The sequence below is a fragment of the Diabrotica virgifera genome, chromosome 5 (assembly GCF_917563875.1).
Source record: "Diabrotica virgifera virgifera chromosome 5, PGI_DIABVI_V3a".
NCBI lineage: Eukaryota > Metazoa > Arthropoda > Insecta > Coleoptera > Chrysomelidae > Diabrotica > Diabrotica virgifera.
In genome coordinates, this window is record NC_065447.1 from 35733185 (window position 1) to 35746744 (window position 13560).

The window sequence follows — 13560 nt, forward strand, 5'->3', positions numbered from 1 at the left end:
GAGTAAGAGAAAGTTAAGGTAGAAACAGTTAAGTAAATTTGAAGTAAAATAAATGGCAGCGAAGGAATCAAAACGAAGAAGTATTAATTTTCAGAAGGGAAATTGCACAATATAGAAAAGTGAACGGTTTTCAGCTGAGAAAATGGTGAAAACTGAAGAAGCTGAACAAACGATCCAGAAGGAAAAAAATCTGTATTTTTGTTTTTAAGTGAGCAAGTGGGTTATGTAACAACACATTAGTAGTTTTAAATAGAAATTTATTTAGAGAACTATGAAATAATAATAAATTTGTAAATTTTTGTAAAAACGTATGTACTCAACTCTAAATTTTTCCATTTAATTTTTTTTATACGATCCTCCATAATATTGATTTGTACAAAAAATTCTGTATTCTGCATACCTCAACCATATTTATTAAATTGTACTACAAATTGCAGTAAATGCACTACATTTTGCATTCCTCCTCTTTTTCAGGTATTTCAAATGAACGTGGAAAAACTTACGAACCGTCGGAAAATGATGAGGTTGAGGATTTGTATTTGCTACTTGAAGAAGTCAAAAAGCATGTTAATATCGAAGCTGTGTCTGTCGGTGCCATTTTATCTGATTACCAAAGAATTAGAGTGGAAAATGTGTAAGTAGTAGTGTTAAAGAAGCCTTAAGATTAGAATTAAATGTTTTACTATAACCCATACATAAAAAAACAATAATTCAAATTGTTACTGACATTATATAAACTGTTGTTATACGAGGATAGATTGATATAAAACTAGCCTTTGATAGATGGCGTTACTTGATACCGAATTGCTCTCGGTTTTGACTTTTGATATTCATGACATTATGATGTCTGTCAAAATTTTAAGCCAAAAAACTATTAGTTTGGTTTTTGTTTTTACAGCCGTCAAAAGCAAACAACTTGTGTGTTTTCGGAAAAATGGAAAAAAACGAGTATCGTTCGGCGATTAAGTTCCTCCACAAAAAGGGGAAAACGAATGTGCAGATCAATGCCGACCTGGACGAAGTATATGGTGAGGTTGCACCTTCGTTAGCAACAGTAAACTTTTTGAAAGCTGAATTTGTTCGTGGGTGTTTTTGATGCGCGTCCCGGGAAGCCAAATGGAAGTCAACACACCGGAAATGACCCAAAGTCCATAAAATGCCATAAAATGTCCCTAAACATTTCCTACGAATGCGTACACATTCACCATCATTTAGTCATGAAAAAGCTATCCGCTCGATGGGTGCCACCAGTGGCGGCTCGTGGCCTTGGAGACAGGGTCGGCAAGGTTTTTTGTCTCCTCATATAGGTATACCATCAAACTAAAAGGCTTAAATCATCATAGGAGATTTTGTTGTTTTTCGTTTTTTTTTATTTGATGTACTTGACATTCTCTCTTGTTTCATGATGTTTCGACAATACGTGTTGATTCTTTTGAGACAAGATAAATCCCGTTTATTTGAGGCAGAAATTGGCGGTAGTGGTGATAAGAAAATTGATGAACAGTTTGTTATAATGAATTGCAGTACTTACTACATAGAATTATACATACATATTTTGTAACTTATCCCACTTTCTGAAAATATTTGGATCGGCATAATTTTTAAGTACCTAACTTGTTATAATAAATATCTTGGAAATTCTTTGGCGAAGGTAACTTTTAAATTTTGAATCGTCAATGAGGTCAAAAATTTGCAAATGTTCAAAATTCGAAAAACGAGTATCTATTTGCATATATTAGTAGGTATCCAAAATTTCAAGATATACCTACGCGTTTTTCGAGATATGTTTCATGTTGTTGTCTTTTTGGGATGGTTCGGAAATATCAAGCGAATCCAAAATGTCACTGCGTATATATTGGAAACTACTATCATTACGAAAATCTCTGAGATTTTGCACCAGCTTTCGTATTCTATTTTTTGAATAAATAATGTCAGTTGACTGATTTTGAACAATAGTGAATATCTTGGGCAAACTCTGTCTTAAAAATATTTAAAAGAATATTAGAGTAATTATTTAAATAAGTTCTCAAACCGATTGCTTCACGGATCGAGGTATCGCCAATTTCAAAATCGTCGCCTGCGATAATAAAATCAAAAGCTTTCAAAAGCTGTTCACGAAAATCTGCTACAGATACTAAAACTACCAGAGATAATCTGCTTAGATAAAACTAACCGAGATTTAAAATTTCATCGCGTCAGACAAACTGTTCGCTTTTTTTTCGAAACAAATTTGTTCTAAAGCAGTAATCCGTTTAGGTGAGCTAAACTGGCAAGAAAAGACGATATTCTTTATTTTTTTACACGTATCATGCAAAACTAAATTCATTATATGCGCATAATAGTGAGTAAATAAAGCTTGTGATGCAATATGTAGTTTTAACTTTTGCCTGGAGACCATTCAATTCACCACACATCACAGCAACGCCGTCATAAGATTGCCCCAGTTTGCTCTACCAATTTATTTTTGATATCAAAAAATTTTAATCTGTTCTTTAAAACATCAAAAGCATAATCTGCATTATTGCTTTTACTCACGTCTCTAAAACCTAAAAACCTCTCATAAATATTACCACGTAACGCGTATCGAACAACAATAATTGATAATTGTGAATGTCATGATAATCAGAAGTTTCATCTACTTCCAGCGAAAAGCAAATGGTTTTCTAAATCTCAGATTCAATAACGTTATTCAAAATGTAACTATTTGATTATATGTATTAGTTCATTCTGTATTACGAATGTAAATATTTCTAAAACAATTTTGTTATTTTCTCTATAATTACTTTGATTTTTTAACAAATGCTTCGATCCATCATGTCCACTAAATGATAATTCCTGACAACTTAAAAAAATTACAATATTAATTAAACGACGTAAAACGGCGTGATTATTTTTGACAATTTCTGCCGATGCGATCTGGCGATGCCAAATGAAACACCGACCGGCAGATTTAAATATGCCGTACCTGCCGCTTAATGCCTACGGAGAGAATGTATGTTCGCTTGCTCATCGACTTGTTATTTCGTTGAGTTTTACGTGTAAATCGTCAAGCTACGGATGAGTTGGGTACGGCTAGCCGAAAAGTCAGATGAATGGCTCGGATCATTCATTTTTTGAGAAGTCTGTTATGCGCAGGGATCACTTAACGCTCGGATTGATCAAATCCTTTTAAAAACCATGAATAAAATTTAGTCTGTATTATCTGACAGATTTTTTTTACTTCGCAGATACAGATATTAAAAAAATCTATCTATATAAATGTATGGGTCGGCACTGGCGACCCTGACCGGCCGCCACTGGGTGCCACGTTTGCTGACAATCGACCAAATACGAAAACGTGTGACCACTACGGAGACGCTTTTGGCGATGATACGGCACGATCTGAAGGATTTTTCCGCAGATTTTTCACCGTTGATGAAACTTGGGTGCATTATTACACACCGGAAACCAAAGAAAAGAAAAGTCGAAACAGTGGCGCAAACGCGGCGAAGGCCTGCCGAAGAAGGCAAAAAATGCACATTCGGCGGGTAAAGTGATGGTGACTGTTTTCTGGGGTGCAAAGGGCATCATTCACATCGACTACTTGTAAAAAGGAAAAACCATCAATGGCGAGTACTATGCTGCATTATTGTATTGATTCGATGCCGAATTGCGTCGAAAACGACCCGGTTTGCCACGCAAAAAAGTGTTCTTTCACCAAGACAACGCACCGGTTCACCGATCGGCCGTCGCTATGGCAAAATAACACGAATTATACTATGAATTGGTTAAACAGTTGAACACCCACCGTATTCCCCAAATCTTGCCTCCAGCAACTTTTTCCTGTTTCCAAACATAAAAAAAATTGCTCGGAAGACGCCGTTTCGCAACAAACGATGAAGTCGTCGCTGAAACTTTGGCCTATTTTGAAGAGCTCGAGCAAAAATACTAATCGGATGGGATAAAAAAATTGAAACATCGGCTTATTAAGTGTGTCGAGCTAAAAAGGGACTATGTTGAAAATTAAATCGATTTAATCCCAAAAAACTTGTTTTTCTATCAAAGGTTTTATATCAATCCACCCTCGTACGCACAGATTTAGTGCTGAGATCCATAAATGCAGAGTATGTATTTGAAAAACACATTATTTTCACATTTATAATTTAGAAATATACAGGTTCTATATTGCTAATAGGCCACATTTATTGAATGAAATTGTATATTCCATATTATTTCTAGGTGTATGAGACTTGGTCTGCTACCATTGGCCTATTTGTGGCAGAGAAACCAACAAGAGTTGCTCGACGAAATGATTAAATGCGAAGTAGATGCTATAATTATAAAAGTTGCAACATTAGGATTAGAAACCAAACACTTGGGTAGATCTCTCAGCTTACTACAGCCCCACCTCTTAGCCATGCACGAAAAATACGGGTTAAACGTGTGTGGTGAAGGGGGAGAATACGAAACTTTGACTGTGGATTGTCCCTTGTTTAAAAGTAGAATAGTGATGTAAGTATATTCTAGTGGTTCCAAATAAATCAAATATTTTTTTGTCCAATCATTTTTTACTTTCTTTTGATGAAAAAAGAAGATCCTGATAATTTCAGCCATTAAAATTTTTTTTAGGTGACTCAACAATTTTTTTTCAAAAATTTTTCGTTTTTTGGCCAAAAGAAATAAAAAGTTCATGCTTTATAAATAAAAATAAATATTATTGTTTACCGGGACTCTATTAGTACGGGGTTGATATTCTATTGAATATAAAAAAAATTCATATTTTATTCATGACAACGAGTAATTTTACCACGAGATGCATTTTTTAGTCCCTATTACTCACCTAGAAAAATTAAAAAACTTTAATATAATTAAAAAATCTATATAGCTCCCGAATAAATGTAGGTATTCCTAGATCCTTTTAAATTTTTTGTTTCATTTGGTTTGATGATATTCAAAGAGAAAAAACTTGGGGAAAAAGTAATGATACTCGAATACGAGGAATATGAACGTTTTATTTCTTTTAGTCGAGAGAACGAAAAGTAACGACATTTTTGGGGGGGAAAAAAGTGTTGAGCCTCTAATATAATCTAATATACAGCAAATGAAAGGAATAAATTCGTTATTTCGTAAACCGTAGATTTTAAGGAAAAATCCCGAAACAGGTCAATTTTTATTTTTGAATTATGATATTTTGGCATATAAGTCATACGAGTGACGTCATCCATCTGGTCGTGATGACGTAAGCGATGATTTTTGTAAATAAGAATAGGGGTCGTGTGCTAGCTCGTTGGAAAGGTAATTCAATTCTCTATTCAGTAATATAAACATTAACATGATTATTTATACAGGGTGGCCAAAAAAATTGTTTTTGGATTAAATTAGATCACAAAATAAAAGAAGATTGTTGAATTATTTAATTCAAACTAAATTTTGCCGCTGTCAGAAATCAGAAAATAATGTTTATTTCACAAATAAACATTGCTTTTAGTTTAAATTAAATGTTTAAACTTCCAACAGGCAGGTGGCTGGCGGGAGCTGGTTTTAACATTGAATTTAAGCGAAAAGCAATATTTATTTGTGAAATAAACATTTGTTTCTGTTTTCTGGCAACAGTAAAATGTATTGTGAATTAAATAAATTACATACATTCTTCTTTTTTTGCCCATTCATTTAATTCAAAAAAAAATTTTGGACACCCTGTATAAATATGCATGTTAATGTTTATATTACTGAATAGAGAATTAAATAATCTTTCAAATAAGCTAACACACAACCCCTATTCTCATTTAAAAAAATCATCGATTACGTCATCACGCCCAGATGGATAACGTCACTCGTATGATATATAGGGTGAGTGGGGAGGAATGTGAAAAACATTAAGACTGTATAATATACGTAAAAATAATCAAAAATAACTCATATGTTGTAATTCGATTTTCATTTGTTTCCGAGAAACGGGATGTTAAAATTTTTCTTACAAACTGACGATTTATTTATTGCTCTAAAACCGGTTGAGTTGTGCAAATGAAATTTGGTTGGTTCTAAGACATAGTTATTGCGCATGTTTTGACACACAATTAAGAATTTTATATTCACCATTGACGCGCGTACGGGTAATAGTCTGAAATTTTTTAAAGATAAAAATGGTACGCCACTGAAATATTTCAAATTAAAAATATTTCTTGAATTCCTCGTTTAATTTGTGATAAAAAATCTATCTTCCCATTTTTTCATGCGACGCTTGGTTTTCATGCAAAAAATAAAACATATTAACGCTTACAAAGTTTTCGACGAAGTTTCTATATGAATGTGTAGAAACTTTTTCGAATACTTTGGAAGCGTTACGATACTTTATATTTTTGCATGAAAACGAAGCGTCGTATGAAAAAATGGGAAGATAGATTTTTTATCACAAATTGAACAGGGAATTCAAAAACAATTTTTAATTTGACATATCTCATTGGCGTACTATTTTTATTTCTTTAAAAAATTTCAGACCCTTACCCGTACGCGCGCCAATGGTGAATATAAAATTCTTGATTGTGTGTCAAAACATGCGAATAACCATGTCTTAAAACCCACCAAATTTCATTTGCAAACCTTAAACGGTTTTAGAGCAATAAATAAATCGTCAGTTTGTAAGAAAAATTTTAACATCCCGTATCTCGGAAACAAATGAAAATCGAATAACAACATATGAGTTATTTTTGATTATTTTTACGTATATTATACAGTCTTAAAGTTTGGCACATTCCTCCCCACTCACCCTGTATATGCGAAAATATCATAATTTAAAAATAAAAATCGACCTGTTTCGGGCTATTTCCTTAAAATCGTCGGTTTATGAAATAACGAATTTATTCCTTTCATTTGCACCATACTGTATGTGGGCACCCTGGGAGCTAAGGGTGGTAGTCTGTCCGGTTCTTTTCAATGTTAACCAAGCCAAGGGAGAATAAAACATCTTTACTCAACGAACACCAAGTTTATTCTGATCCCTCATTGTATTATTGTTGACAATCAATGTGGGTTATTGCAATCATACGCGGACTGCTTTGTTCAGCACCCGTGGCTCAGGAATTAGCACACAATATTTAGAAAAACAATGATACATTTTGTTACTCGCTATTTCACAATCTTGACCCAGTTCAATATTATATTATTTAATATTAACAAAGTAAGTTATCAATCGAAGTAGCACAGAACACGACAATAAATATCGTTTCCGTACCACCAGATTGACAACAGGTGGAATACTTTCTTTGGTTACAACCTCCCGAGATTTTCAAAATGTATAAATCATACAGGATGCCGAGGAAATTAAGATTAGAGAATTTTAAATAATTGACAACTCATCTGCTCAGCGTGGTAAAAGCTCCAACAAGAAAGACTCCTTAATACTCAAACAAAAGAGTAAATGAATTAAAAATGTATAATCATTTTCAATTTCTTTGCAACACGAAAATGCAGCAGCTGCATAATACTCTGGTTAAATAGGAGAGTGCAGGAAGAGTCTATACCGGTTTCGAAGGTCTTTTCCCCCTCATCAGTAGTCCCATATCCTCTTCTCTCCGATTTCCCCAGGTATCATACTTTGGGCCTTCCCGAATTGCAAAGAAAGAAATGTCACGGATGAAAATGTTTATACATATTTTTCTACGACCGTTTAATAATATGCTCATTATTCGCTATTTTTTAATAGATAATAGCACCCATTACTGTACCCGTGAGTAATAATTCATTACTCGCGGGCTGAAGTTACTCGCGGGTCATTACTCACGGGCTGAAGTTAGATTCAAGTGGCGCATGCCACTTTTAATATTAATCGTATCTATAAACTGCAAATAAAATTACCTAAACTTGCTTATTTAATACATAATTTAATTATTGTAATTTATATCAATAATTAACCTGAAAAAATTTTAAAGAAATTTTAACTGTAACAATGTCAGTATATTTTTTACGTTTAGGTATGTCTTAAAAATTTTGACGTTTATCATTTATTTAAGTGACAGTGACGTTAGCGCATTTTGTTGGTGTTAAATGGAAATTATAACTTATATTGTGTTTATTTTTCAAGTTATATTGTGTTAAATATGATATAACATATTATATATGGTTATATTATTAAATATGTTATATTATAGTAAAATGTAAATTTACATTATAGCTATATGAAATACGTCCACCCACAATAGCCATTTCCTATTTATTAGATTCACTGACAGTAGGTACAAATTTATGCTTATAATTTTTCGAAAACGAATAGAACTTGGATTGACTATTTCTTGTTGCATTTTTACAATAAATAAGAGTTGGGTAATAGTAGGCAACCAATTATTTAGCCACGTACTAGGGGTAAACAGCATTTAAGTATTTTGATAAACTATTTTAATTTAAAACTCGAGTAGTTGATAATTGTATTTTTTACTAATTAAAATAATAAAAAGGTCGTAGAAAAAGTATAGTATTTTACTCGCATGTAATGGCTATTACTCACTCTGATGAATTACGACACTCGCCTACGGCTCGTGTCGCAAACTTCATCATCGTGAGTAATAGCCATCATTACATGCTCGTTGAATAATATACTAGTAAAATTTAATAAAAAATTTTGGTCTTGGTAAAAGGTATATTATTTTAAAAAGCCCTATAGGGCTACAAACATCGAACAGAACGTTTTCGCTCTAAAAAGAGCATCATCAGTGTTGCCTAAAATAAGTATAACCATATTAATTATCAAAATGTTGAACTTAAAGTGATGACCAAGGTAAAATCAAAGTTTGGTTATACTTACAAGAACATGGTGAGCCAACCAAAAAATACGAAGGTCAAAGCCTTTCAAAAATGGACTAAAAGTCACATCAAAATGCTAACATAGCAAATTCCAAAGGATGGATATAATCCCTAAGGATATGGCCCTAGGATAACATATGACTCCCACACGTTGTAAGTGGGTCAAAGGTAACAAATTAGGTCATTATGTTACAAGAGCTGACAGGCAACTAAGATGTGAGATATCAAAAGCGAATCTGTCTGATGTCAAGACAACAATTGTCAATGGAACTTGAAGTATCATGAAAAATTGGTTACACAGCTACTAAATTTATAGTTGTTTATAGTACAAGCAATGATAACAGCTAACATCAGTGTGTTGGAATTATAAAAATAAAGAGTTAGTGAGAATAGATTATCTAGATGTAAAATAGAAGGGGGGAATTTGAGTACCCACAATCATCAATGAAGTGTACGTAAATTGATGAAGAAAGGTAGGCAAAACCACATACAGATAATGTAATGTATGGTTTATGTTTTGAAATTAGATAATTTATATTTGTGAACCAACACAAATGATGGCTGAGAGACTGGCTGAAAAACTAGAGACAAAATAGGGGTCGTGATATCAAATGCTGAAAAAGTTGTAAATGCAAAATCTTATTTATAAATTAATAAAATATAGATGGGTTCATCAACACAAATTTACAAGACTGAAAAGGTTATATTACAAGCTTAGTCCAAATTTCTTTATTATGTCCTTTTATGTTAAATAACATCTAGGGCAAAGAAAAATTAATAACTTGGATAAAAGTGTCTAAGCTACAACTAAAGTGGGGTCAGATGAAGATAAGTGTTGAGTAAGATTATTGAGTATATGAGAAAATTAAAAATTGTGTTTATTTGAGATAGATGAGTTTGTGGTATATAAAGTAAATTTGACATCACTATTGAGACTAATTAACATTATTGAGAGACTGGGGACTCCAGAGACCAGGCAACCAAACAAACCAAATGATGAATGAAAGGTTGGCTGAATGGAATAACTACTAGATGTGTGAAACTTGAAAGATATATTGTACAGTATTATTGGTTGATTTAGTTTAGAATGAAATAGTTATGATTGGACACTAAACGAGAAACGGTTTGAAAAGATGATGTGGAGAGAATGGGATATATATTGAATAGATATAGTTGTGTACAAGTTGTGACAAATGGATGTTGCGGATATAGTTGAAATTGCTTTGTTTGGGAGAAGAAAAATTTTTTGAAGAAAGGATTAGATGATTATCGAAAATTGAGTGAACATGTGGATGTGTGTGAATAAGAAGAGAAAAGAAAGAAATAGAACAATATTGGTAGATGCGAATAATTAGGAGAAATAAATTAATATAAGAAACAGATTTATAATGTAATTTATGAGAAAAGTTGACGATGTAACGGTTGAAAGTCACGATTGAAAGACACATGGCGATTAACACAATTTGGACTTCTCTGTTTCTCTTTGACTATTTCAAGATCCTCGTATAGGTCCAATCTCAGAAAGTTTTTATCGGGAATGTTATGTATTAGGGATACGTTATCAGGGATATTGAGAGTATGGTTGTTTTGTTTAAGATGTTGAGAGAAGGTTGATGTATTCTCTCTTTTAGTATGTTCAAGTGAACGGGAGGCAAGTGACCTACAAGTTCTCCCTATATATGTGGCATCACAATCAGAGCATTGCAATTTATAGACACCGCTACGATTCATGTAGTTAATAGGGTCTTTGGAGTTGGAAAGGCACTGTCCTAAATTACTTGATACCTTAAATGAAATTTGAATGTTATCGACTGATCTTTTAATAATATCTCTAATATCTCCAGACAAACGTTCATGATGATATGGTAAGGAAGTGTAAATGGGTTTGGTGGTCGAATCTCTGGGGAACGCAGCCTCTCTCAAGACTCTCAGTTGTCTCTTATGGATAAACTTGTCTATGATGTTAGGTTCGTAACCATTATTGAAGGCTATTTGTTTGAGAATGTTCAATTCTTTGTTGTAATTGGATTGTGATAGAGGGGTAGTTTCTAAACGGTGTATGAAACTGTGAAATGCTGAATATTTGTGTGAAATGGGGTGATTAGATGATAGGGGTATGACATGGTCCGTCTGTGTTGGTTTCCTATAGATACTGAAATCGAAATGGTCATTTAATCTGGTGATAGTGAGGTCAAGAAAGTTAATGGATTGGGATGATTCTAGTTCCATGGTGAACTTAATATTAGGATGGATTTGGTTGATTTTAGAAAGAAGTGAATCAGCTAAATTAGAATTCCCGGCTATGAATAACAAACAGTCATCCACATAACGAAACCAGTGTAGAATCTCCGGATTTTTCATGATCTGTGTGGATTCTAGATGATCCATGAAAATATCAGCTAAGAGAGGGGATAGGCAACTACCCATGGCTAAGCCATCAGGTTGTCTGTAAAATTTGTTATTGAACAGGAAATTCTTCCTAGTGAATAATATACTATTAATATTAATAATTAATATTCTGATACTTATAAAAATCTTAATCTCTCTTATTACAGCACAAGCCACCTCTAAAGAATTTTTTTGATGGCCGAATCTTTCAGGATCTTATTTTTTCATCACAAGAAAGTAAAAAAAAATAATAAGGCAAAAATATTTTTGCATGATTATTGTCTATACCTACGTCTTTTCTTATTTTTAGTGAGGAATCGGATATTGTGATTCATTCTAACGACCCCATAGCGCCTGTAGGTTATCTAGTATTTAAGAAAATGTCACTTGAGCTGAAACTACCTGCTTTAGACCTTCAAAGTCGCTTAGAAGGTTTGCCTTTAAAAGACAGCGATGGATATGTGACCGATCAAGAAGAAGAAGAATTTAAACCTATCGATAATGACGCGGGTAAGTTATAACCAAACACACTGCACGTCTTTTGAACTCAATAATTAAAATTATTCGAAATAAAATACACATAGAGAAAAGTTTTAAAATCATATTTTTTAAATACATACTAGCAAACACAGAACATTAAAATAAATAATATAAAAAATCCAGAAGGAAAAAATTTCCTGTAACTGGCTGTGTACCATTAATCACCAAAAAATCATAGAAAAATTCTTTATAAAAGGTACTGTAAGGATTAATTAAGGTAATTATCTCAGGTTTTAGGGTAGATTATAAGAAAATCACGATAATCGAACAAATGGTGTATTTTCGTCTATACGTTATAAAATGTCGATGCTAACTAAATCTTCTTCTTCTTAGCCTTCTATCGTCCACGTTTGGACATAGGCCTCTCCCAACTCCTTCCATCGGTCTCTATCCTGAGCAACATATTTCCAATTCGTTCCGGCTACTCTTTTAATATCATCAACCCATCTCATCTGTGGTCTTCCTCTCGGTCGTTTACTTTGGTAAGGTCTCCAATGTTGTATCGTGGCATTCCATCGTTGGTCTTTTTGTCTAACAGTGTGGCCTGCAAAGCTCCATTTAAGTTTGGCAACTTTTGTTGTTATGTCCTCGACTTTTGTTTTTGATCTTACCCAGTCGCTCCTCTTTTTATCTGACAGTCGTATACCTAACATTGCTCTTTCCATAGCTCTTTCTGTTGTAGCTAGTTTATTCATATTTGCCTTGGTTAGGGTCCAGGTTTGACACCCATATGTCATGATAGGAAGGATGCACTGGTTGAACACTTTGGTCCTCAAATATTGAGGTATTTTGCGGTTCTTAAGTATCCAACCAAGTTTTCCAAATCCTGCCCATGCTAGTCTTGCTCTCCTATTAATTTCCGCACTTTGGTTTTCTTTGTCAAGTTTCAGGATTTGGCCTAGGTAGATATATTCCTGGACTTTTTCTATCTCACTGCCATTTATAGTTATGTGTCTGGGGTCATCTGTGTTTGTCATTATTTTTGTTTTCTTCATGTTCATTTTTAGACCGACGTATTGGGAGCTGCCTGCGAGTTCCTCTATCATAATTTGCAGTTCCTCGAATGAGCTCGCTATAATCACAATGTCGCCTAACTAAATAGAAAACTGAAAATAGCGTCTTTGTATATTTCCTAGGTAGGTAAATACATCTGGTCATTGGGCACTGGGCCAGTTCCCGGAAAGCCATATGCCCTCTGGGTCCTTTGACGATCATATCTACAGTCACCCTCCAGGGGTGCATCGTAAAGAATTAGTTTGTTACAGTCTCCCCTCCTGGCATCGAACTCGCTAGAGGAGGGGCCAGCAGGAGATGCGGTTTTCTTCCTGGGGCGTCCTCGTCTTTGCCTTGGCACTACAGGCGTTGGAGCTTCCTTCACGATTGTCGGAAGTAACCGTTCCGATATTACTGCGGTTTTTCCCGGATCAACTTCCACGACGTTCACTTGTTGATACTCCGATCGCAAGTCATATAATGGATCCGAACCACTAGTTACGGTGTTTAAACAATGATAGTCCACGCAAAGTCTTGTACCGCCATCCTTTTTCGGCACTAATACAACCGGCGCGGCCAAAACACTTCCGTATTCTTCGACGATGTCTTCCCCCAAGGGTCTATCCAACTCGGTCCCAAGCACTTCTCTCTTGGCAGGTGACACGCGGTAAAGTGGTAGTGAATTTGGTGCGCTTTTTCCCGTAGTAGCATAGCTGGCAGGCTCTGCCCCCATTCTGAAGGTATTCTCCCATCTTCTTTCGTTAGGTCGAGTTCGTTCATAATCTAGGCTATGTCTACGGAAGAGAAATCTATCGCGGATGCTTCCGTATGCCTACACTCTAGGCAGTTTGCCCTAATAAATCC

The 13560-nt window shown here is 34.3% G+C and overlaps 1 protein-coding gene across 1 annotated transcript in view; it reads left to right on the plus strand.

Annotated features, from left to right (window-relative positions):
- Positions 1 to 13560, plus strand: part of LOC126885681 (uncharacterized) — a 67785-nt gene that overhangs the window by 13279 nt on the left and 40946 nt on the right. The window contains exons 3-5 of the mRNA XM_050652383.1: positions 475 to 634; positions 4219 to 4491; positions 11474 to 11673. Of these exons, the coding sequence (XP_050508340.1) occupies positions 475 to 634; positions 4219 to 4491; positions 11474 to 11673 (633 nt within the window). The remainder of the gene's footprint in view (positions 1 to 474; positions 635 to 4218; positions 4492 to 11473; positions 11674 to 13560) is intronic.